At 36.3% G+C, this 24,803-nt stretch overlaps 7 protein-coding genes across 7 annotated transcripts; 2 read left to right on the top strand and 5 right to left on the bottom strand.

The window, feature by feature from the left end:
* Positions 1–3,227: 3,227 nt before the first annotated feature.
* Positions 3,228–3,953, top strand: OCT59_002867 (uncharacterized protein; the record flags this gene model as incomplete). The annotated part of the gene is made up of 1 exon (XM_025311305.2): positions 3,228–3,953. The coding sequence occupies one exon, from the start codon at positions 3,228–3,230 to the stop codon at positions 3,951–3,953; it is 726 nt and encodes a 241-aa protein (XP_025173102.2).
* Positions 3,954–5,706: 1,753 nt separating this feature from the next.
* OCT59_002866 (uncharacterized protein) lies at positions 5,707–6,333 on the bottom strand (the record flags this gene model as incomplete). Its single annotated transcript, XM_066145235.1, has 1 exon — positions 5,707–6,333. One exon carries the CDS (start codon positions 6,331–6,333, stop codon positions 5,707–5,709), a length of 627 nt encoding a protein of 208 aa, XP_065995977.1.
* An 845-nt stretch (positions 6,334–7,178) lies between these two features.
* On the bottom strand, positions 7,179–7,757 carry OCT59_002865 (uncharacterized protein; the record flags this gene model as incomplete). Its single annotated transcript, XM_025327072.2, has 1 exon — positions 7,179–7,757. One exon carries the CDS (start codon positions 7,755–7,757, stop codon positions 7,179–7,181), a length of 579 nt encoding a protein of 192 aa, XP_025173103.2.
* A 2,221-nt stretch (positions 7,758–9,978) lies between these two features.
* Positions 9,979–10,284, top strand: OCT59_002864 (uncharacterized protein; the record flags this gene model as incomplete). The annotated part of the gene is made up of 1 exon (XM_025327073.2): positions 9,979–10,284. The coding sequence occupies one exon, from the start codon at positions 9,979–9,981 to the stop codon at positions 10,282–10,284; it is 306 nt and encodes a 101-aa protein (XP_025173104.2).
* A 4,476-nt stretch (positions 10,285–14,760) lies between these two features.
* OCT59_002863 (uncharacterized protein) lies at positions 14,761–15,168 on the bottom strand (the record flags this gene model as incomplete). The annotated part of the gene is made up of 1 exon (XM_025327074.2): positions 14,761–15,168. The coding sequence occupies one exon, from the start codon at positions 15,166–15,168 to the stop codon at positions 14,761–14,763; it is 408 nt and encodes a 135-aa protein (XP_025173105.2).
* Positions 15,169–19,396: 4,228 nt separating this feature from the next.
* Positions 19,397–19,742, bottom strand: OCT59_002862 (uncharacterized protein; the record flags this gene model as incomplete). Its single annotated transcript, XM_066145234.1, has 2 exons — positions 19,397–19,433; positions 19,513–19,742. The coding sequence occupies 2 exons, from the start codon at positions 19,740–19,742 to the stop codon at positions 19,397–19,399; spliced, it is 267 nt and encodes an 88-aa protein (XP_065995976.1).
* A 4,447-nt stretch (positions 19,743–24,189) lies between these two features.
* OCT59_002861 (uncharacterized protein) lies at positions 24,190–24,768 on the bottom strand (the record flags this gene model as incomplete). The annotated part of the gene is made up of 1 exon (XM_025311306.2): positions 24,190–24,768. One exon carries the CDS (start codon positions 24,766–24,768, stop codon positions 24,190–24,192), a length of 579 nt encoding a protein of 192 aa, XP_025173107.2.
* Between the last annotated feature and the right edge of the window lie 35 nt (positions 24,769–24,803).

Genomic DNA, 24,803 nt, shown 5'->3' with positions numbered 1-24,803 from the left:
ATATTTTCTTTGGGTGTGATACAGATTCAAATCTATATTTTTTAGGAGAGCATGATGTCAAGGAAGATACAGAATTTTTTACTCAGCTTTCTGATACACTAGATGCAATAAAGAAACTACCAAGATTTTATGGTAAGTTCCTGCATTTCTTCGCAGACTGAGAAATTATGTTAGTATGTAATATTCTTTATCAGTACGTTGAACAGGGAATACGAGATTGCAACTCGCATAGGGTAAAATTATCCATGAAGGCAAAGTTAAATACAAAACTAGTAATGTTACCAAAGTCATTACTAGTTTAAGAGTAACGGAAGGATGGGCTTATATTGATTACGAAAATCCTCTCATCCCATTGTAGCTCCTTTTGAAAAATTAGACGTAAGTGATACTTCTTGCTGTTAAGAATTATGATAAGAATAAAGTCTCAAAAAAATGTGTATTTACTTTCGAATGCTCTAGGAAGCGATCAGCTAAGACGATTCTCAGTTGGAAATATATATTATGGCAGCTTACCAAAGAGTAGGTCAAATAATCGTGTTTAGTAGCTCACCGTCATTAGCATACTACATACTAGGAGGTATACATCTCGATATGGTAGTGCATGCTTCATTATAATAAAAAACGTCATGTGAGATTGGATATCCGATAAAATTCTTGCCAGGCTATGCAACGTAATATTTTTGAATACAATTATATTATTTTTCATTCATCCAGTGTTCTGACCTATTTTATCACGTACGACCAATAAAGTAAGCACAATTACTTTACCGAATTCAGATACATAATGGAGTGGGCTATGGGATTGTGGGAAGTGAAGCGAACATGAATGCTAATTTATTGTTTATTGTAACGAGATCAAATAAATGTGCAGTAACATGTAGTAAATATATCAGAAGAAAAATATTCGAACTACGAGACCGTGACCCAAGGGTCACACATAACTTGTTCATACGTAGATTCCATCACATGGTAATATGTGGTACAAATTATTTTTCGGCATTGTAATTGTTAAACTATCCCTTGAAATCTATATGGACAAAACATGGTATATCTGATATAATGATCATAGCCATAGTCGATCAATAACACAAGAGACAAAAAAAATTATTCCCTGTTTCTCACAAAAATACCTAAGTAAAAACTATCGTAAAATCTATTTATATAATATTGATACATATTAGCTTCTTAACAAGGCGCCTTTGCTAAGAAGCTAACCACTTCCGAAGGAAGGTTTAAAGACTAACTTAGTCAATACCAAACTGTAAGTGACCGGCATAACAGTTATAGGATTGACCAAAATAGTCTTTAGACCTTCCAAAGGAAGTGGGATTTCAAGCAACGAAATGTATCACTAAAATTGTATAACCAAAATGTTCAACTAAAATGTTCAACTAAAAATCTATAACTATTGTTCCTGAAATAGTCCGATCCTTACAGTAATAACTAGGTGTGATATACCCATCTACCCCAACCAGTTATACTGCCTTGAGTTCCTCAAGTCCGATGTGGTAAACCCCATCTTTGAGCGACCAGACAAAACATCTATGACAGGAAACAACGAATATGATGAAATCAGTCCAGTGGACACGTTGCGCAACTTGATTTCATACTAAGGATTTTTCTTTTTTTAAATGTGTTATAATTTTTTTCGACATAAAAACTACTAAGCGGATACCTTAAAAAGATGCATACAGGAAATTATTATTTCACTTCGTAGATAAGTCCCAGGACTGAGCAGAGCTTAAAAAATGTGTAAACTTTTTTTACTAGGCAGGCCTACGAAGTAAACTTATATTAGTGTTGGGCGTTTTCGGATTTCGTTTTTTACACATCGAAGAGAGGAATCACTTATTTTTGTTTAAGACAGATTCTATTTCCACGTAGACCATTAGTTTGTAACTTTGTCTTCGGTATAGTTATGGACGATGAATGACAATACGTTCGGACACAGAAGTGTGATTATCGTTAGCATACACAAGATGCAACTACAACAGTTTTCACTACCATCCTTACTGTTACGTTATATGCTAAGACGCTGAAAACATCTACTCTAATATGTCACTCTTAAAACTCCATGGCCAGATGTTTTTATTTGTGGTAACAGTGTATTTTTTAACTCGGTTTTACATTTATAATTATCACCTGGAAGTTCCAGAATAGTATAGCAGTAACAAAATCAAAGCGTTTGTACCCTATGGGCATGCGCAGCAGTGTGTGCTAAATTGTAGTGAAGCAAGGCGACCGTGGCCCATGTGTCAGTGAAACTGGGCAAAGTCCACAGTCTCGTAGTTGGATAGGCTGAAATAAATATGTGAGCACGTGACAAATCAAATTGCTTGTACCACATGGACATGCGTAGCAGCGAATGCTAAATTGTGAAACAAGGCAGCCGTGACTCTTAGGTCACAGACCATAGTTGAGTATTTTTTTCTTTATGGGATCGTTGGATCGTTTATTGTGCTGCGGTGAATACAAGGTTTCGACACGTGACATCGATACCCAAGGGTCCTATATCATGTGCGCATTGAGGCACTTTAACTAATACAAGTGATAGACATTACATACTACGTAGATCAAGACATAAGTATGCTCAATATATTAAGGGAATATGCTAGTTAACAAATATATAGCTATACTTTTTCATACATCTGCTACGAGCTCTCCACAGACATAAAGTTTGCGTATTTAGTGTTGTCGACAGTCTGTTTTGATCCTCCTTGGACTCGACAGCACACTGCGTATTCTATCAAATCGATAGGCTAAAAATTGCTCACTTGAATTACCTGTGGTCAATTTCATTTCACATCGTGTTCCTAGCAGTTTCTCGGTAACTATATTTTGGTAACAGTTCTGTTGAACTAGAAGAAAGTGTCGATTTACACTCTCCACGGACATCTGACCTAATTATTTTTTTTTCCTCGGCCGCTCCCAACAAAATAAGGCTACCTGTTATAAATAGGTTCCAAAAGCAGGGGAGGACAAAAAAATTTTTGATAGACAATTGAACACATGCCACAATCCTTTGCTAGATAAGTACATGCCCGGAATTGTCCAACAAAGCGCCCCGAAAAAAAATGTAAAAAACGATAACACATCCAATCCGTCAGCGATGGAGCCGGAATGTGATGGTCCACCAAACACTGACGAAAAAAATAAATCCGTCTCTAACCCCCAAAAAACACCAGACTACGAAAGATAGTCTTTTTGGGGATGCGATACATGACTTAATGGGAAATTCAGATAAAACGCAGACCGAGAAAACAAACGATCCGAACTCATCGGAAACAAAATGCCCCTACCAGAATAGTGCCAACTCTCCGAGACAAAATAGTTCAGCCTCTTCAGGACAAAATAGTTCAGCCTCTTCAGTAACCGACCCCAGAGGAACAAATAGTACGCAGCACACTGATAAAAAAGCTTTCACGGACTTCCAAGCTACTGATGAGATAGTACTAAAATACGACTTCACGGATTCCAGGAAACATACTACATACAAAGCAGCGACCATGTTGCATGGTCTAGAATTCGTAGAACGGGTTATAGTCGTACGACGAACGAAAAGCAATGTCAGACACCACCAAGTCTTCTGGGCCTATCTCTCTCTCAGCTCGACCATCGACAGGGAAAACTTGGACACGTTCGACCTCTGGAATGTTACACCCACTGAAGTCAAACCAGAGGATGTATTAGATAACGTGGAGGACGATGAGAACGACAACTCGGCGCCAAATAATTCTCCTAACCAAGTAAGTACCCAAAGCACCAAAAAGAGTTCTGACACAGACGTAGAACTAAACACAATCGCCTGTATTATAGGAGAGCAACTCGAACCTGTCGATTTCTCTTCTAAATCCAAGGTAAGCATTAAAGTGACCAGTAGTTTGACAAACGATGATAGGGCAGTAACCATAGACGATGTAGTATATCCTGTTCCGAACCCTGAATTCGGCTAAAGCATAAAGATGCATACTTGTTGGCGACACTAGTTAAAAGCCTGTCCTCGCTAGTTAACACTAGTAAACGATACCGATTTACTGTACGAGCAAATGAGAGCTTTGCTTATAACCAATACGACTGGTTCGTCTTCCGTTGAAGCAAAAGACACCCGTAGAAGGTAATATCAAACAGATTGGTGAATACTATAACTCTGAAACGTTAAACTTTGATGACTTCATACGATGTTTCCAAACTGGATAAAAAATTTCACAAGATCATGTTTTTTTATGCAGACTGTTTTTCTCCCATCTCTTCGACTCACTTCCCATAAAACCAATTGTTTTACTTCTTCGAAGGTCCTACGGACTAATTCGAGAGGAAGTCCTACCCTTTACTTCCGAAGGAAGGTCCATAGACTAATTTCACTTCCTTCGGAAGGTCCATAAATGGACTGGAATGGGCAATTTCTACGAAAGGCTACGCCGATGCCTCTCGTCTCTCGTTCCTCGAAAAATCACTTCTTTGAAGGTCCTAATAGACTAAAGATTTTTTTTGGGCGTAGCCCAGTCTCTGAATGTATGCCTTTGTCTATTATTCATCTACGTAATTGAATGACCGTCTTGCCGCTCAACCACGCTGTTAACAGAGGTGCTCCTTGAACAGTTTAGAAGGTCTATCCGTAGACTGATTTTTGGGCTTTGCTTCTGTATAAAAATTCTCATTTCGCTTGCATACAGGCATAGCCTGGGCAAAGCCCATAGTAATACACAAGTTTCTTACTGTAGAGACAGATCGTATGCGAAATATTCTCCTTTCCCTGTGGAACAGGCTAAAAATCTTTTACTCCGTTCATAAAATCATGCACACTATATCTCCTTTCAGGATTTTCTGCGTTCATGATTAACGAATTTTCATATATGCTGGTTTCGTAAAAAATGTGAGCACTATTATTCCTGAAGGCGCTACAGCGTAAGAACATAAGTCATATACAGTATAAGAATCTTGCTGCTCAACTAATTGGAGCATAGCTCCCTACGACATCTTACTATTTCGTGAAGCGAATCCCGAAGGAATTCTATCTACCTGAGCATCTTGCAGCTCAACCACGCAAAGGTCTTAGCAAATGTATTCCTAATGTAGAACTGGAATGACTAGGGCTACGTTCTAGAAAAAATGTAATCGTCGTCATAAAATATTTTCTGTCGATAACAAAAATTATACGTTATGAACAAGGCGCAATGGAGTGGTAAGGGTTCTGGGCTAAGCGAAAAAATTGTATGTGGGGCTTCCACCTGAAGTCACATATCCGTTACTACGCATGTTAGTAGGATTCGAAAGTCTTATGGATTCGTACTGTATGTATAATCAGTTTCACTGAACAGACAATCCAAGATTATGATCTGGCTTATATTCGTTTATTAACCGGTTATTGCAGTTGGACTAAAACAAGTAATTTAACGAGATTCTTAAAAATGAACAGTTGCACTCGAACATGTTCTCATAAAAAGGATACTAGGTTGGAACAAAAGGAGGCTGATAACGATACCATCTTTATTATCATAAGTCCTGTGTACGCTGATATTTTCTCGACGAGTAGCACATGTTAATTCTAAGAATAAAAAACACAGAGAAGCGGAAAAGTTATTTACCCTCTGGGATAAGGAGGTGTAGTCCTGGTAATGACAAATACGCCATTTCTTTTTCCATTTGCGCCAGCAGCATTTTACAGCACGACCCTGTTTATTACTACACTATTATAAAGTAGGGAATTCATACCTTTTTTTTAGCGTTGTCGACTAATATTTCATGTAGCATACAATGATGGTGGATCTGTTGGATAACCTCTGTCAGTTGCGTTAATCTATTCTTCAGTGATAATTTTGATGAATCATAGATGGGTTTGTTTATCTGGGAGCTGATGATTTTGATAAGGGGTTCGCATTTAAGTTCTTCTATATATTCCCTTTTGTTATTTTCCGTCCATGTCAACAAAGTTTTGCCAAGTTGTTCACTTGTATCTCGTAGTAGGGTGACTTCCATCAGCGCATCGGTATTCGTGAACTCTACTTCATCAGGTAACATGTTGTTTGCTGTGAAGCAAATGTGTACTACCATCTCTGTCAACATCTTAAAACTATCCCGTCCTTTCGTTTCATTGGATTTTTTGTCACTAGCGGAAAGTACGTTCTTTTTTTCAGTTATTGATTTCCATATTTGCTCACATAATCGTGGTTCTCTAGCCAACAGTAACGTCAACCGTTGAACCACCTCACTGAACTCGTCAGAATTTGGCAATGAAAAGTTATTCGAAGAGGTATTACTCTTGGGACTCCCATTGCCAGTCGATAAGCCGATCAAATCCTTTAATTTCACTAAAAGTGCTGTAAAATCGTCCATTGATTTATGAAAAGGTTCCTGACTTCAATTTTAAAAACATTAGTATTTAGGAAACACCCAAAAAAGCCCGAAAATGCACATACAAAATATAGTTACCATTTAATCAGTCAGGAGAAAAAGCCACTAACAAATATTTAGTTTATTGTAGAAACATATGTGGACATCATTATGAAACAACCGTTACTAGTAATGTATGACAACTGTTGTTAACCAGTGCTTCTTCGAAGGTCACATAGACTAAAACTTTTTGTATACGTATGCCTAATGCGTACCCTCTGGTATTGATCATCTACGTAATTGATAATGTTTGTCCTTCAGGTATCCCCCTATGAACGGAGCGTGGGCTTCGCCCAGCCAAGGAACCTAGGTTCACTTCCGAAGGAAGGTCTAAAGACTAGGGCAAGAGTAGAACCACCCGCAGGGTGCGCTCAGGCTATTTCTTCGAAAGGCTACGCCAAGCCCCTCTTTTTTCCAGTGGAACTGGGCTCTGCCCAAAAAATTGTGCACACTACTGAGTTTATTAATGGCGACAGTTACAATAGGATGTGTTCCTAAGACTGATAGAAACAGACATTTTATTTATTTTTCTTACTTAAACCAATGATTACATAAAGCGAATGTTTTACATGAAGCGAACGTTTTACATAAAGCGAATGTATGACAAATACCGATGACATTATAACTAAGAATAAACTGAAAAATGTAGTAATTGGTTCTTTTATCGAGTAGTGTATATTGTTTGTTATTATGTTTGCTTTTGTGATCGTGGATAGTACAAAAAAAGTAATAAACGCAATAATAACTAAAATAATTTCGAGTAATAACACACTTAGAAATAACGAGTACTATAACTTCAGTTCTTGTGTGATTTCATCTAGATCTACATCGTTCATTATCGAGTCAATTGTGGCAATTAACACAAATGCTATATTTTCCACATTGTTATCATCAACCGCATAGCATTGATTTTCATAGCATTGATTTTCATATTCTTCGACTAACATTTTGCTTACGAAACATTTCATCCTAATGGCGTTCATTCTATATAATTCATATTCTTCGAAAATATTCTCGTCGTTCAAAACCTGCTTGACATTTTTTTCCCACGAAACCTTTTTATCCTTTTTATCCTTTTTACCCTTTCCCGTAAATGTTTTTATACAAGAATGAATATTTTGGTCAAACTTGTACACTTCTTTGTACGTGTAGGATGACTTTTCATTGTACACATATAAGAGTTCCGTAATTTCTAGGAACAATGACGTTAACTTAACAAACTGATACTTCTTTTGGAAATTTTCGACATATTCTTTACTGTTGACAATATCCCTTAACAGAGAGTCGATTGTAGCAGAAGCGGCTGTATTCTTTGAGATTGTTTTGAGGTACCTTACGCTATTCGCATCAATAACAAGGGTTCTCATGATGGAAGTTGTTGAATTTTGCTTTTTGAGCAGTCTCCGACTGATGTGATTATGTATACTAATATAATATTCATTTTTCACAGAACGACCCAGAAATACTGACCCTGTCATTAAATTCAGGAGAGAAGTAAATTATTGTGAGGGGGATGTGCTAACATTCTATTGGCACAATTCATACGTGTCACATAACGAAGTAGTTTACCTGTTCGTCTTAGTGGCAAGCATAAGTGCACATTATACTGTAGTTCTATAAGGATGCCATATTCCGTCCATGGAGAGACCATATAATGCCTTCTTCGACAATGATACTATGAAGACAGTTCCTGACCTATCTGTTTTGCCTTCAATCCTTCACGCTTTCTCTAATCCTATGGTGAATACCGGCAAGAAAATTATACATCTGTTCTTATATCTGGTGTTTGCGACGACCCTAATTCCTCTGGTACTGAACATCTACTTAGTAGGCTTCGTCTAGTGTTTTTCCAAAAAATGTGTGCATAACTGTTATTAAAATGTTGTTGTTGGGTTGAATTACTCGGCCATACTACCTAACAGAATCTTGTTTCGCACTACAATAACTTTCTCCCAACTGAACGTCTTACCGCCAATTATGCCATATGGTAATCATAACACACCTGTGCTTTCCCACGAAGTGAAATTAGTCTGTCACTGTCATCACTTAATTTCAGACGAGAATGACTTTCTTTGTACATAAATTAATGGTACATATTACTTTATCCTTCTCTTTAGAGTTCCTCCGGAATAGCACCCTTAGGTAAATTATTTGGTCGTAGTAATATGGACAGCGAAAAAACCATTTCAATATTCAGTTCCGTCCCATAAGTAATCAAAAATAACTTCTCATTTGTGTAAAGGAACCAACGAATAGTAGTTAGATTCAGCATCAACTTCTTCCCATTTGTAACGGGAAAACATATGCCCTTCGGCTTTATTCTCTTCATTTGTAATAGAAACATGAAAATCTCGGCTTAACTTCTCGATTTGTATTAGAACAAAATGATCGACATAATCCCCTTGATTGTGTTAATGGATGATCAGCAGTGAAACATCTTCAGTTTGTTTGTCCTTAAAATATGATTGACCGTTGAACTTTTCTCTCATGAACTTCTTTTTTCAGTGATGATTAATCATAATTACAAGAACAAAAACAAAAACAGAAAGTAAAACAAGACAACTGTGGTCTTAGGTCACGGTCTTATTGTCGAACATTTTTGTATATTATTATTTCCGTTGATTACTTTTGATCGAGATCACGTGATTAAACTCTGACTTGTAATCGTCTAACCTATAGTAATATTGATTTATAATAAAAATCTGCGCACCTTAATCACGTACAACAATACACAATTCATATACCTTGTTACATTGGAGAGTCGACATTTTTCCCTTTTTTAACTTAGATCGCCAATCACTTGGCAATTCATGGAGTAGGATGCTGCTGTATTAGCAGAATAATCGGCAACATACTTTGACATAAATGATTAGTCGTGGGAAAATCCTGGGCTTTGCCCACCAGTGATTATCTCCGCATGAATTTGGGCGTAACAAGTTTCCACCTGAATATAAATACATCGTTCAATTAATTATGGGTAACTTTTACAGAGTCATGGTTACTATTACGCTCACTTGCCGCCTCCATCATGAAATAGAGGTAAACTCGGAAGCGTTTACAGTAGATGTTTGTACTAGTGATAGAATCAACAAACTCAAAGACAAAATTTTTGCGAAACTCAAAGAAAAAAAAGACGATACGTTTACAAATATTGAGGCTTATGACATGAAACTTTGGAAAGTTAATATTCCCGTTAACAACCAGGAGAAATTTTCGAAACTAGTCCTAAAAAATGACGAAAAAGAGAGCATAAAAAACCTTTGAGGGATTATTAGCGATTATTGGAATGAACAGCCTTCTAATGACTTTATTCATGTTATAATTGATTCGCCAACCTTAAAAATTGAGAACTTAACTAGGAAATTGAACGAACTGCGAGTTGGAGTTAATGGTAGGAGCTAGTCGTCGTACTAGATTTTCTTCACAGATTTATTATTGCTCATTTCTAATTATTTCCATATGATTTCATAGAGGACAAAGAAGCTGCTGAGGGTAAAGACGATAAAGAGTCAAGTATCCTCATCACGGACAAGAGAAGTGGTTCTTACATGGGACAGATTGTTGCTGCAAATATCATCCTCCTTAACGATGAGTTTATGGATTAATAAAAAATATCATGGCACGCACGTTGACATAGGATGTGTAGTTAACGATATTAAGACTGTATATGCGAAATCTTGCTCTTTAGTAGTTACTCTCGTTGATAACAAGAATGAAAAAACAGAAATCAAAGATTGGAAGTCACTCGAAAAGTGGCTGCTCGTTAAGTGTAAAGAAACTCAGAACGTTAACTTAGACATAGATAAAATTAGTTTTGGTAACTCTCCTAAGATTATTAACATTGTACGTAATGGGAAAGTTCTAGGTTCTATTTATTCTCTTAAAAGTCAATAATGATAATATTTCGTAGTTCGTTTGTATTTCATCTTAAATAAATAAACGCAATGTTATACACTATGGCCAATTATATTTCGTACATGTATTTTTTTGTTTTGGTCGACGACAGCTTAATTTATCGCACTAATTCATCATATGCATAATATTTTCGATATCTTTTTTACTCGTACTCCGGTAGTTTTTTTGTGTTATTTGTGTAATATTACGGTAAGACTGAATAGCCTCATTGTACCGAGACCACGTGTCAAAGAACACATGATATTCTAACAATTGCTCAGAGTATCACGTTATATGCTTTCCCCTAGAAACCTACGTTTCTACTCCGTATCCTCCGGATAGAACTTCATCTGCAAAGGTCTTAGGAAATACCCTCGTTCCTCGAAAAATCAGCCCATAGGTCCTTCCGAAGGAAGTGGAGATTTTTTTGTGGACATTTGTCTATTATTCATCTACGTACGGTAGTGATCAATCAGAGACTGCTCGAAGAGCAAAATTATTTGGAATGGTAAATGTAGGAAATAGCCATTTTAGACCCTTTTTTTACGTATTTTTCCTTTCTTTTTCTAAATAATTATGCTCACCACTGTAATTGATAATGTAAATGAATAGTAAAAAAATGAACACAGAGCGTGGTTGAGCGGCAAGAGTATAACCACCATAGGATGCGCTCAGGTACTCCGTAGAACTGGATTAACCCTCCGGGAAGATATGTACCCATTAATCGGTTATCGATAACAATCATTTATATGTTGTGATTAATGAGTGTGGTTGAGCCATATTAGGAACACATTGCGAAGAAATATCCTTCAGGCATTTCCTAAGACCTTTGCAAAGGAAGTACCCTTTGGGGTCATTGCATAGGGTTGTTAAAATTTTTACAGTTCAGTCCGTTCTGTAATTTCCGGGACGGGCCGTCTGAGAAATCACGTGATTCGTGCAAGATCACACATGTTCTCTTAGCAACGTCTAAACCGCTCCTCACTTCGTGATTTCGTGATTACACAGGAAAAATTATCCAATTATAAAAACGCCTTGCATACCGTCTTAGTGCCGTACTTTTGTTTACTACTAATCTGTCTTATTCGTTTATGATGGTTCTGCTTCAGGCGCAGTATTACGTTTCAATATCCATATAACACTTTCCTAGAAACCTGTGTTCCTACCTGAAAAGTACTATGTAAAACCTCCTTAATTAAAGAGCGTGGTTGAGAGGAGTGTTGCGTGACTTTGTATCTATTTTGTAATACGCTCATATACAAATGTAAGCTCATGCATTATTACGTAAACTTATGTGTGGCTCGACCAATGTTCTGTCTACATTCTCTATTAACTTTCTCTATTAACTTTCTCTATTAACTTTCTCTATTAACTTTCTCTATTAACTTTCTCTATTGACTTTCTCTATTGACTTTCTCTATTGACTTTCTCTATTGACTTCTCTAGACAAGACGATAATATAGTACATGTTTTGCGCAGAGTCAATCTGTAAGTCTCGTGTAGACATACATGCTATGGAGTGCTATGAACTGCTGTGGAAATAAGAAGTTCTTCCTTTGGATTTCTACTCCGTACCCTCTGGGTAGTATGTTGCTCAGTATAGAGTTTCGAGAAACACAGCTATACGGCCTTCTATTTAGGCTGAGATTTCATACACCATTCTTTGGAATGTAGTGAACACTCATGATCAGTTCACCATAGACATTTCTTGAATGACATTTCCATAATATTCTGTAACTACTTTGGAACTAGTTAAAAGTTAAAACTACTGGTTCTCGAGCTAAATGACTTCGCTTATGATTGTGGCCTATTCGATAGCGTCAAGTATCATACTACTACCGTTCTCTCTGAGAGAAGCTGAGGAATGCATCATTAAGGGTAGTAATGTCTGAAGTCAAGTGTTAGCGAGAAACCCACAATCGTCGAACCTGTGTCTGATTACTTCATTCCTTTTCGTCAACTGGCTGTGTGACCAAATACATGAAATGAAGCTGTCTTTATCGCCTTAGGTCCGAAATTGAATTTATTGCTTGCTATTTTAAGCCGCATACTTTAGGAAAATGCTAGTCCCTGATGTATTGTTAAATATCATGCGATGGCTAAAGGTTATCCATCTTAATTCCATGCATAGCTGCATACTTGTGAACAAGGAATGGTGTTCCCTGGCTATCCCTATACTGTGGGATGATCCATTTAGCTTGTTACGGCAGAAAAAATGTCCATGGATAAATCGCCAGTATATTCATTTCATGAGGACTCTGCTCCAAGGAAAACAGCTAGACGACAATGGTCCCAAGTCTATGTTCGAAGAAAGATGGATAAGAAGTCTATATGGGAAGGAAGCAGAAGTTGAAATGACGAGAGTCCATGAACTAGTGACTTATGGCTACAACCACTGGAGTCTTCCCTATCCCTCATATATTAGATATTTCGATAGCTATGTGCTAACTTCGTGCATTATACACTGGAAAAGGTGTTTTGTGAACGACATTATATTCCTTGCCGACTACGAGAAGTACTTTTTAAGGGTTGTCGATGACATCCAAAAAGTTTTTAGAGACAATAATACGTGTCTTTTGCATGCGAGGGTAAAAATGACTCCGAACAACTCGGTTAAGCTCTTAGTAAAATTGTGGCTGGAACTGATGGACAAAAAAAACCGTCCAATATTTGAGTCCCTAAAGACATTGCGCATAGAATATGCGCCAGGGGTGAGGGATTCTACAGTAGATGCCCTTATTTGTAGGCTAGCCTCCTCGTGCAACTCATTCCATAGGCTAACTATTTTTATTCGTGAATGGGGGAACTGTGAGAGTTTGTTGCTACTTATAGTGACCCAACGCATCATCCCCTCTATATACCTAATATGTAATAACCGAGATCTGAGCTTGCTAGGAAAAACGTTTGGAACTCATTTTACTGTAGAAAGCACAGATCAGGAAATCCTGGAGACGGGAGGGAACACACAGTTCTGTATTAAATTAATGCAGCCTGTTTAAGAACATCTCTATACCTTTCTCTAGAACATGATGGCAAGCAATTGTTCAGTCCTACTCTTTCATTCGTAACCATCGTAATTGTCCATACGAAGTTAAAAGTCATTTGCTTGTAACAGAAGCAGGCGTTCGAATAGAGAAGAAACAATAGGTTCGGATAAGAAGGTAGCGAGTATTACTTTTTACTGTCAAACATCTCCGTCCTCATTGTTTGATGGTAGTTGATCCTATGGTCATGTCTCAATCCCAATAAGGTGGACCATATACATGAGCTCACATTCTGAAGGAATACCCTTCAGGCGCCGCCAACTGCTAAAATTAATTTTCTTTTTTAGCCTCTGTTGTGCTGTAGGATAGTAGGTATTCACAATCGTTGTTAACCTTTATAACGATTTCGTGTTTATCTTAGACCATAGATAACTCACTACGTTCTGTTGATATACTAACTGTCGGGTATCATCCCTTAACAATAGTACATATTATATATTCTTCGAATTCATTATTACTACATTATTGTATTTCTAAGTCACGAAAAGATATCTAGTATATGAAGAAAATTGGAATCCCAGGAGGAGTTGGCAAGCAAGAACATGTATGCCGATATTAATTTATCGTTTACGTCCCATATACTGTCCCCTTATGCTGTACATTGTAATCAAAAAACTCAGTCACGTTTTTTGTTTATTTCTACTATTCATTTACGAAATGTAAGTGGATAACACTACCAGAATTACATAACTGGCTATCAACTAATATATATGTCAATGTAGAAATTCTCTCAAGGGGCTCCTTTAGTTTAACTAACACAAAGAGAAGTATATGTGCTCTTTGAGCTGTCTACGACTAATCATTGTACCACAAATTTGTTGTTAGCGTATTACTAAATTTGGAACAATCATTACCAACAAAAATATACGAATAATATACCCATCATATTCGGTCGGAGACTGAGCTACGCTCAAAAATATGTAATAAGTTACCAACAAAAATCCATTCCGTATTTCCATTGTAGGTAAATATACAATGTGCGAACATAGTCGCATCATGAAGGTTGACCACTAGTTCTTCTTCGTAATCTATTATCCATCGCATTGTACTATGTCGCTGTATAATGCTATCCACAAGTAAATTCTTCCAGGCACTTCTAGTACAATTGTTACATAATTCATGTAATGGTGTTGGCCCAGAAATTATTTAGAAGCAATATAACGAACGATAATATTCTGTGCAACAATTGTTCATGTCGTTACCCATCTCGTCCACTACTATTTCTCTGTAGTGGATTCCATCTGAATGTCTATTCGTAGGTTCTATTTTCCACTACTTTTATTCCGCAGTCTACAATCCGTTGTCATTTGTAGCCTATAAATCTAACAATTCTCAGAGATTAGCAATTAGTTCATTGTTGAAAAATATAATATCCAGCCCATTGCTGTCTTTTACCCGCATTATACCCGCTCTCTGTATTAGCTAGACAGTCCTAAAAATTAGAGCTACATTCTACGATCTTTACTATAGATCTCAAACTGTCCGGTATCACATACCTCTCTTCGTTGCATCGAAGGGTAATATCTGTCAATTTTTTCATCGTGGATAAACACGATATATCTAGAACGGGAGAATCTCTTTGCATCTCTATATCTAACGTTTGAAGGTCAGATAGTGATGAAATTATGCGAAGATAATCTACAGACATATCATCAATTAATAATAATAACATTGTCAGATCACGTAATTCCGATATATATGCAAATCTCATAACTTTGCCAATATCGAATAGCTTGAGGCTAGTGAGTACTGGACATCTTTTCGCAATAGTATGCAGGTTAACGACTGCTACTCCATCCAATGCTAAGTGAGTTAATAGTGGGTATGTAGAACTCAGCATACAGTAATCTTTATAAACACGAAGGATGGTATGTAAGGGACTCTAGACTAGTTGGGAATAATGACAATCCCCATGAGATATGTACTTGCCATAAAGAAAGATATTTGATATGATATAAGCACGTAATCTGTTGTGCCAAAGCACTATCTATCTTAACATTACCAAGTTCTATATCAATGAGGGACGGAAGAATAATCAAAGACACATTCATATCAGCCTTGTGGTATTCTCCGATTACACTAAGATGTTTTAGCTTTTTACATTTATCAACAATAAGCTCATAAAGAAATGCACATTCTACTATATATAAAGACTTTAACGAAGGAAAGTTTCGAAACGCCAGATAGTTTAATCCAGTAAAATAACGTATGTAATATCCAACAATTCCAGGTTAGGACATTTGGACAGCAAGCTTATCGATAATACGGTGATCTCTATCTTGTTTAGTATTAAATAGCTTAAACATGTTGTACCGACCAACCCATTCAGACATGTTTTTTTCTCATATTTATCTCCCAAATGCCCATCAAACGAGCAAATTTCGTGTTATTGAGTTGGAAACACAGGCTTTTCCATAAGAGAGGAATGGTACATCTATACCATAGCCGGTTAACCAGTGCAAACGAGTGTAAATCTGAGCAGAGCTCACGAAGTGATGTATTATAATCCCTACACAAGCGAAGTACATTAGCTAGTATTTCCGGCAATGCTAAGGGATTGTAGCATAGAGTCGAAGGCTCGGATTTATTCTCACTCATTTTACCTATGACCATCATAAGAAATTCAATATTCTGGGCATTTTTTGCTCAAGAAAGGCGAATATACAGTGGTGAGCATAATTTTTCCTTCGGGTTCCACTGAAAAAGAAAGAGGGCTTGGCGTAGCCTTTCGAAGAAATAGCCCATTCCAGTCCATTTATGGACCTTCCGAAGGAAGTGAAAATAATGGAGTGCAAAATACGTAAAAAACGTACTTCGATGAAGGTCCTACAGACTAAATAACTGTCTAATATGGCCATTTTCACACATTCGTCATTCCAGTGTAACCTCCCTTCAGGAGAATAATTTTGCTCTTAGAGCAGTGGGCTTCGCCCAGCCAAGGGCTCTCCGACTGATCACCACCATATGGAGACAGTGGATTACATAGAAGCGTTTGAAAAGCTACCGGGACCTATAGAATATTTAAGCTCTATGAGTGGTCATGCCGAAATTCTTATAATACGCAGCTTCCATTGGTATAGATTGGAACAACCCATTAGCCGAGATAGTTGGAAATCCAGACTGGTAACTAGAGTAAGAACCGAAACATTTGGTTAGTGAACAACAGGGGGATGACGTAGACACAGAATGACGTAAGAGACTGTGAAGAAGAAAATAAGTGGTTCGATAATGTAAGTAATGGACACATGACACTCTACTCATTTGTTAAGAGTGTCACATGAATAAAATCACGTGAGCGTGACTAATCGTCACGCCGATCACTTTTGCCAAGAAAATTTCCGGATACCGTCGTTGAAGAATATGAGTGGACTTAGGGACATATCCTAAAACCTTTGAAAGGAAGTTCTACCCAGAGGGTACGGAGTAGAAACTAGGTATATGCACGTGACATCGATACCTGAGGGTCCTATATCATGTGCTCTTGATGATAAGTATTATAGGAAGATCTTCTCCCGTCTACGTCAACATTCACCCGTATCATAATCTAACTTAGTGGACAACATGTGAAAGGAATAACGTGAGTTCCTGCGGGGCTTCTGCGGAAATTATTATGAGTGAACGACAGGGGATTTTTGCAAAGAAATTTTGCCAAGAGATTTGGGCGATCAATGTTCGCCCAAATCACGTGACTTTGAGCGACTTCTGGTCGTTAAAGTTTTTTTAGTGGACAACGGGAGGAATAACGTGGACAGCTGCGGAAATGATTAGGAATGGAAAACAGGGAGAAATTTTGCCAAGGATTTTGGGCGACCTGAGGTCGCTGAAATTACGTGATTTTTTTGGTGACTGCGGAAGGAGAACGTAGACGGCTGCAGGCACTCAGAGGGTTCTGTCTACATGGGAAAACCTAAGCAACACAGGTCGCCTGACACGTCACGTAACGTTATCTGCTTATCCGAAGTTGTGCCTTTAGGCAGTCTTTGACTGAATTGTATGATCATTTTTTCACACCCACGCCTTTAACTTGTGAAGCAGAGCAACTATAGGCCAAATATCCACTTTAAACTACTGCTTGCCAGCAACCCATAACACTTCCACATCTACTAGCTGCTCTATCTTTGCTATTCACATTTTCGTAAATGTCTTCTGGACATACTTCTCCATTGATATTTACTCTCCTTTTTGTTCTGCATTCGGTAAATACGATATTATCTACTTCCCATAAAACCAAATGTTTTATAATTCGAGAAGAAGCCCTACCCAGAGGGTGGTTTGGAAGGTCTAAAGACTAAATATTCCTGCCTCCGGAATGTATATGATGTTTCTAGACGGAAATGTACCCAATATCTCTTCTGCACTAATGATTTCGTAATTATGGATGAAGAGACGGGACTAACAATCACGGAATCTCTTGGCAAAAATCACATGATAAATTTCTGTGAATAAAATTCAGTCAGAGACTGCCCTAAAGGGCACAATTTCGACGACCTGAAGTCGCTCAAATCACGTGACAAATTCTGTACCCTTTGGGCAGTCTCCGGCCGAATAAGAGGTATTTTCAGATTCGCTTAGTGGAACTGACTACAACTACTTATTTCCAATGAATCTGTTTACCGAATTACACGCTACTTTCCAGAGATCAACATTTCTTAGTTTTGGGCGAAACATGATTTCACCAGAATACATAGTATTGCATCGGGAATTTCTTCATATATTTTAGGCGTAGACTCTTAGTACGGGCGTTGTTTTTGTATATATGCTGAAGGATTCCTTCTCTACTGCAGTCTGTAGCACAGGCTATTGCGCAGTCTGTTGTTCTGCTTGTGGTTTGCACTGCCTTTTCCTTTTCGCATTCACATGGCTTGTTAGGGTTCGCATGGCTCTGAATTTTTCCACACATTCACATGAGATTATTGTTACTCCTTAATCTGTCTGCATTAGAGATATAGCAGTGATACTGAGTTGGTCCGTCTCCGCATATCATGCATAATGATAGTAGCTTACAGCTTTTTTCGTATTGCAAATGAATGAATTCCACAGTACTCTTTTTGTGTGGGACTGCATTTTCCCTTCACATATTTTTATCCGCAGACGTCCAATTTCACTTTCCGGAAGATCTCTAAAGAGAAATCACCCACAGGTGCGCTCTTTAAATAAGGAAGTTCTACGTAGTACCTTTCAGGTAAGAACTTGGGTTCCTATACCCACTCATAACCTTCCCTGCATATGCATACGGTATTCTTTTGTTCCTTTTACTAGCCAATAGCAGGAGCATGTCGTCAAACCGTTTTGTTACACTACCCTTATATTTTAGCATGCACTTTTCTATTCTGTATTATTTCCATACATCTCTGAACATGTCCCTTTAGGCCGTCTCTAACGAACAAATGTTTAGGGTACACCTGGTTTCTTTGCCATTGAACGGGCTACGGACATTGTGAAATATTTACAGTAAATAAGCTGCATGGCTAAGACAAAAAAATAACAGGTTAACCCGATTTTTGTTTAGCCTACCTTTTAAGATTCTACGGACTATGGTAAGGAAAAAATACTACCATGGGCAGACGTGTTGAGTAATACCTGCAACAAACCTTTCTCTCTTCATTACAATATCTGTCTCCAATTCATTTATGGCAAGGAACTCATCATTTTCTTCGAGTGAAGGTTCCTTTAAATCATCGTCAGGAGTTTGTAATAGAATTACGTGTTACGTGTTCCTGGATTAACCTATTACTTTACAAAAAACCACAGATTTAATATAAGGCTAATAAAAGTATTTTCATGTGCTAGTAATAGTAATAAATCAGGCCTATCATCAAGCTCGTTAATAGTGCTAGTAAGAAAATTGTAAATAAATATTTTAGGAACAGAATAGTCTAATTTCAGGCTTTTTGTAATAATAATATTAGGCTAGTATAATCACAATAAAAGACATTTGTAATAACAATAATAGACATAAAAAGGTATTTTTAATAACAATATAACTAATTTAACATTACATTTATTTCCATTAAAATATTAATAAAATATTATTATATTGCCAAAAATAAAAAATTATTACGGACATATCAAAATTTGAGATGATCTACAGGCTCATCTACTAGTCTATGATAAATTCGATACCCAAGAATTATTAGTAACTTTTTGTAATTGGTATATTGGATATGAAAGTAATTCATCTCACCTTGAAACATCTTCAAACAGATAATATGTAAAAATATAATCTTGCCCATCATTCCATGGGAGTTTGAGTATTGCTTTAACGTCAGCAAAGCTTTCAACTTTCACTGAAGCAATTCCGACCACATTACCAATGCAAACATTAATTTTTTGATAATCACCATTTTCTTCTTGGAAAGTGTAAGATGCAGAATTATAAAAATGGATGTGAATTGATAATAAAGCTTGCTCCATTGAACAATATGAAGATTAAACTTGCATAACATCACCTAATTAAGAGGTCATTTTTATGGGATTGGAAGAAATAAATCTAGCAGCTTCAATACGCCATTTGGATCGTAAGTATATATATCAGAACACTTAAATTAAACAATATTATCGTGATTTTTTTGTTAAAATATTATTTACCATTTATTTAAAACTCAGAATCATTATGATATCGATCATGGAAATATGGATCCAAAGGACTGGGAGATCACGACCCTAATTCTGTACCTTGTTGTATATGAGTAATATTAGAATCAAGTCACTACTATTAAAAATAGTATCAAAAGAAAATATTTGTTAAATCTCTTTGTATAACATGGTTGACATATTTACGTAGATATGCGATCTCATCTGATCCAAAGCCAGATAGCGGATAATTTCTGGATACATCATCCATCATGGATAAATCCAGATTAATCCGTCAGATAATCTGTTATCAATTATTATACATTAGTATATAGGTATATAGCAAAAAACAAACGTGGAGACACGTGATTTTAGGTGCTGGCCAGCATTACCAATTTTCCACCAACACTATGATTAACTTCAGATATCCGGATATCCCGTAATCGGATCTTCTTGCCAACATATTTATCGTAAACTCCTGGCTCCAAATATCAATAATAGGATTATGACTTCATGTTTCCATTAATGATGGTAATGTTTCATGGTAGTTCATGAGTTTTATAAATTAAAACAATTCGTTAACTTTTGAATAGATCTTCATAATCATTCAAAAAAATCATTGTTTTCTTGCTCAAATCATAATCATCTTGATAATTTTTTTGTCCTAAAGTATTATTTTCATTTTTTGATCGTCTTGTTAATTATAATCATTTAATAGTTATCTTTAGATACTTAGATAATAATGTATAAAAATTGAGGATATTAATAAGATTTCTGGTTAAAAAGGATGATGTCTACTCATATTAACTTTTAGCATTATAAAAAAAAAAATTCAAAGAATAAAAAAAGTTTAATTACAAGAAAGAAATGTTTTGTATTGTTAAGCTGATTAAACTGATTTAGACTAATTTAGACTAATTAAATTATAAAGTCTAATTATTAATTTATTATTATATTATATAAGCCAGTGGGCCCATTTATGAAATTTGGCAAAAACTCCTGCTGCGCCCTTGGTTGACTCCTGTTAAATATTTATTTAATTTGACATCGCCACGATGCCCACTCTGGGGGATGAGGTACCATTGGGCAAGAAACATTTATAAACTTAATATAAGAATTTGAAACAGTTTCTAATAAATGTAAAAATTGGATAATAATCATATTGCTAATATCAATATGGATCAAACTTCAATTGATCCCAATTTATAACGGATGAAAATGTAAATCATTTTTCCGACCTTTAACACATATGATAAAGAATTGTTTTCACATTCATTCGAAATTTCGAAATTTGCTTATCAACCATTAGAACCAACTTTGCAATCACAAAAAAATTGACTTCTGGATAATTCTTATACCGTGTTTTATTAAAAATTAAAAATTTTGATCACTTTACCTTTCAATTATTCATTTCACCAGAAAGCTAACGTAATTGTGTAAATGAATTAAATATTTATCAAATTGACGTAGAATTAAATATTTTCATGTTAAATTAAATTAGCTGATAGGGTAAATAATTATAGCAAGTGTTTATAAAATTAATTTTTAAACGAATGCATGTAGTGCGATTAAATGTTGACTTAAAAAAATTGATTTGCAGATTTACTGTACTGGATTCTCATAAAATGAAAAGAAATTCTATTTATTAATACATTAAAAAAAATGATAAAAAGAGACTTTATTAGTCTATTATTAGCATTAATTTTTGCTAAATACGATTTAATTTATTATTTTTTCCTGTAATAGCATTGTGATGGCATTATAAAAGCAATATAAATTTTTTAGCGAATAGTACCAATCTGCCGGGATAATCAAAAAACTATCATCAGCCAATTGTAGTCCTTTGATATGACCTAGTATGGGCCTATATTTTCAATATTATGTGAAACATTTATTTACTATACTTTTAATAGCCCGTAATATGGCTAATTTTTGCCAAATTCAGCATATTATAATGCTAACTAAAAAATGCGAGATTTTTGCAAAGTATCATCTACTATTCATAACCTTGTTGTCTACTAATATTCTTCCCATAGCTGGTTTCCATTTGTCCATATTGTCTCCCATAATGACTACATGTATTCTTCGCAGTTGATATTTAGTATTCTCTCTGCGGCCAATTCCTGTCTGTCCACCATTCCGTCAACTAATATTCCTTCTCCCGAAGTTGATAACGATTGATACACATTGCGCAGCAATACACTCTTGGAATTTGTGACAGCTGTTATTTAATTCCTGTGGCGACATCTGCAATCTTCTCTACAATGGTGTATATGTTTATTCGACTCATCCAAAGCATACCTATGGGTACGAAGTAGATTATCACAGATTTTTATATATTAGTGGGTTCAACTTATGAAGGGATATTATCCGTCAGCGCAGGAAAACACATAAGGCAGTGAAAAAACAAGGGGTTATTCATGACTTATCTGGCGTAAATGAAAGAGAGAAGATAACGTAGATGATTAATGTGGTTAACGGGATTCATGAATAGCATCTTTTGGATGTCGAGTGGACTTACTACAGGCATAGATAGAAGATAATATGGATAAGAGAAAAAAATAATGTGAACAATACAGGGTGGATCCCTTTAATATTGCAAGAAGCGATATGATACGAAGTACATGGAGAAGTTGAGGGCACAGGGGAGTGAACATGTAAAGATGCTGAAAATAAAAGGTGAAATGACAGGAGGTATGTGGAACATAATGGAGTTACACTGTTAATGAATATGTGAGGTACAGACAAGATACTTCAAAAACATATCTTCTTTTTTGTGGGTAGCACACAGTGTTTCAAGGGATGCGTTTCATTTCCTTCTTGTCCACTCACCATCATTATCCTGGTGTCCATATATGCGCTGTACCTATGTTCTACTTCGCATTCTATTTTTCATAACCTATTACTAGACATGCTACATTCAACAAATTCTGTAATCGCAAAAAAGTCTTAGTGTTACTTCATCAATGGAAAAACATGGGAATTACCATGGACAGCAAAAGAGTTTAGAGACAACAATTTTTTCCATTAATAGCTGCCATTATATCGTCACTAATCGTGACTGTTTGTGCCACAGTTTTGACAGAAAACTTGCGTCATTTGTCTAACACGTCGTAGTCGATGACATGACTAAACATTAAGTACACAAATACTAGGATTCCTCTGGAATACATCTCCCAGGTAATTTTCTTCTCCATAATCAAATCCTGTTGTCCTCTAATATTCTGTGCCGCACTTGACTTTTAATGATGACAATTCTTCAGTCGATATCTTGTTATTCCCACGCTATCACTCCTAGAATTGAACCGTTTAGCAGGATTTAGCCTCTAGCTAGACATCTATACTATTTTGTAGCAGATATATGCGTTCCGAATATCTACATTGTAATCTATTTACCAGGACACTCATGTTACAACAGTATATCCGCATAAATTTTGATAACATGTGCGACATACATGAAACGTATTTTCTGGATATCAATTGCGAATAATTACTAGGTTAACGATAACGAGGTGTTATAGGAATCAACTGCAAGACAAATGTATACGAAAGATTCACTACCTCGCTAGTTATTTTGTGAAATAATGCGTGAAGTTTCGTTGAACAATGCACAGGCCTATTTTGTAAAAAAGTTTTATCATTTGCTCTTCGAGCAGTCTATGACTGATTACTTATATAAAAATACTTGCAAAGACAAATGGAAAGAGAACGTGATAAAGGTATTCCTGAATGTCGATTATATAGTAGAATATATACTGCGCCACTCTCTACGTCAAGTGTGACCCGCCTGGTCACACCTGCCGAAATTTTTCCGACTAGTAGATCAGGTGACTGAGCGTCTACACTTTTTCATTTTTAACCCCATATACAAAATATATTACGTGGATGATATACCGCACATATCTACGTTTCACTTCTCGTTGTCCACTAATTTTCTGCGTGACATCTTTGTTCACGTTATTCATCATGTTGTCTACTAATTTCTTCTTCACTGCCAATATCCTAATATTCTATTCTGTGGTCGGTATTTATGTCTCATGTCCTCATGATCTCGTTATCCTACTTGTATTCTTGGCAAAAAATTGTCAGAGAGAATTGCTATACGATCATATGATTCCTTTACCTAGGTGCACAGAACGATTTTTACATGAGAGTTATTCCAGATTAACCTGACACTCTAAGGAATTTGCGATTGATAAAATGTGTTAATAGCATTTCCTTTGTCTAGTCCTTCATATTTACCTACGATTAATATGCATTGTATTCGAGAGAAAAGGTTTCCCTTGAATTATTCCATGTACTTCCTATATTTCTTTATGTCCCATCCACGTGTCATTGTAATGAGTTCGTTGCTGTTTTCATCATTATTTGGTGTTTGCGTCGTCGGTAAATCTAATGCTTCTTTTTTAATATCGGGATGACTAGTACCACGCATCCAGACCGGTATTTCTGTTGCCCGAGAACTTTCCCCATATGTGAAGACTTTCGTTAGTGTATCATCCATACTGTACTCGTCTATAGTTTCTATGTTGAACATGTTCTCCATGTCTTCTGGTAGTTTGATCCTTTCTGGCATTGTGGCGTAAATGTAAAATGCCCTATTGAGTTTACGTACTTCTTCCCAGACATCACCTTTTCCTACAACAGGTCTCATGTCTTCAATGAACTGATCCAGAGTCTTTGCGGTGGGTTTGTTCAACCTAGTATTCGAAGTGCGACTTTTTTTAGAAAGGATAGATTGCAGATAATGGAGATTATCACTGGAACGGAAAATATCGAATACTGGCTCAGCACTATGTCTTCTATTCCTGTTATCTTTTAAGTATCTAATGATGTCTTCTTTTATTACTGATAACGGATAACTCATTTGTATCTTGCGAATTGCAATCGAATATAAATGTA

Source organism: Rhizophagus irregularis, chromosome 11 (genome assembly GCF_026210795.1).
Source record: "Rhizophagus irregularis chromosome 11, complete sequence".
In the NCBI taxonomy this organism is placed as follows: domain Eukaryota; kingdom Fungi; phylum Glomeromycota; class Glomeromycetes; order Glomerales; family Glomeraceae; genus Rhizophagus; species Rhizophagus irregularis.
This window is presented reverse-complemented; position numbering and strand designations above follow the sequence as displayed.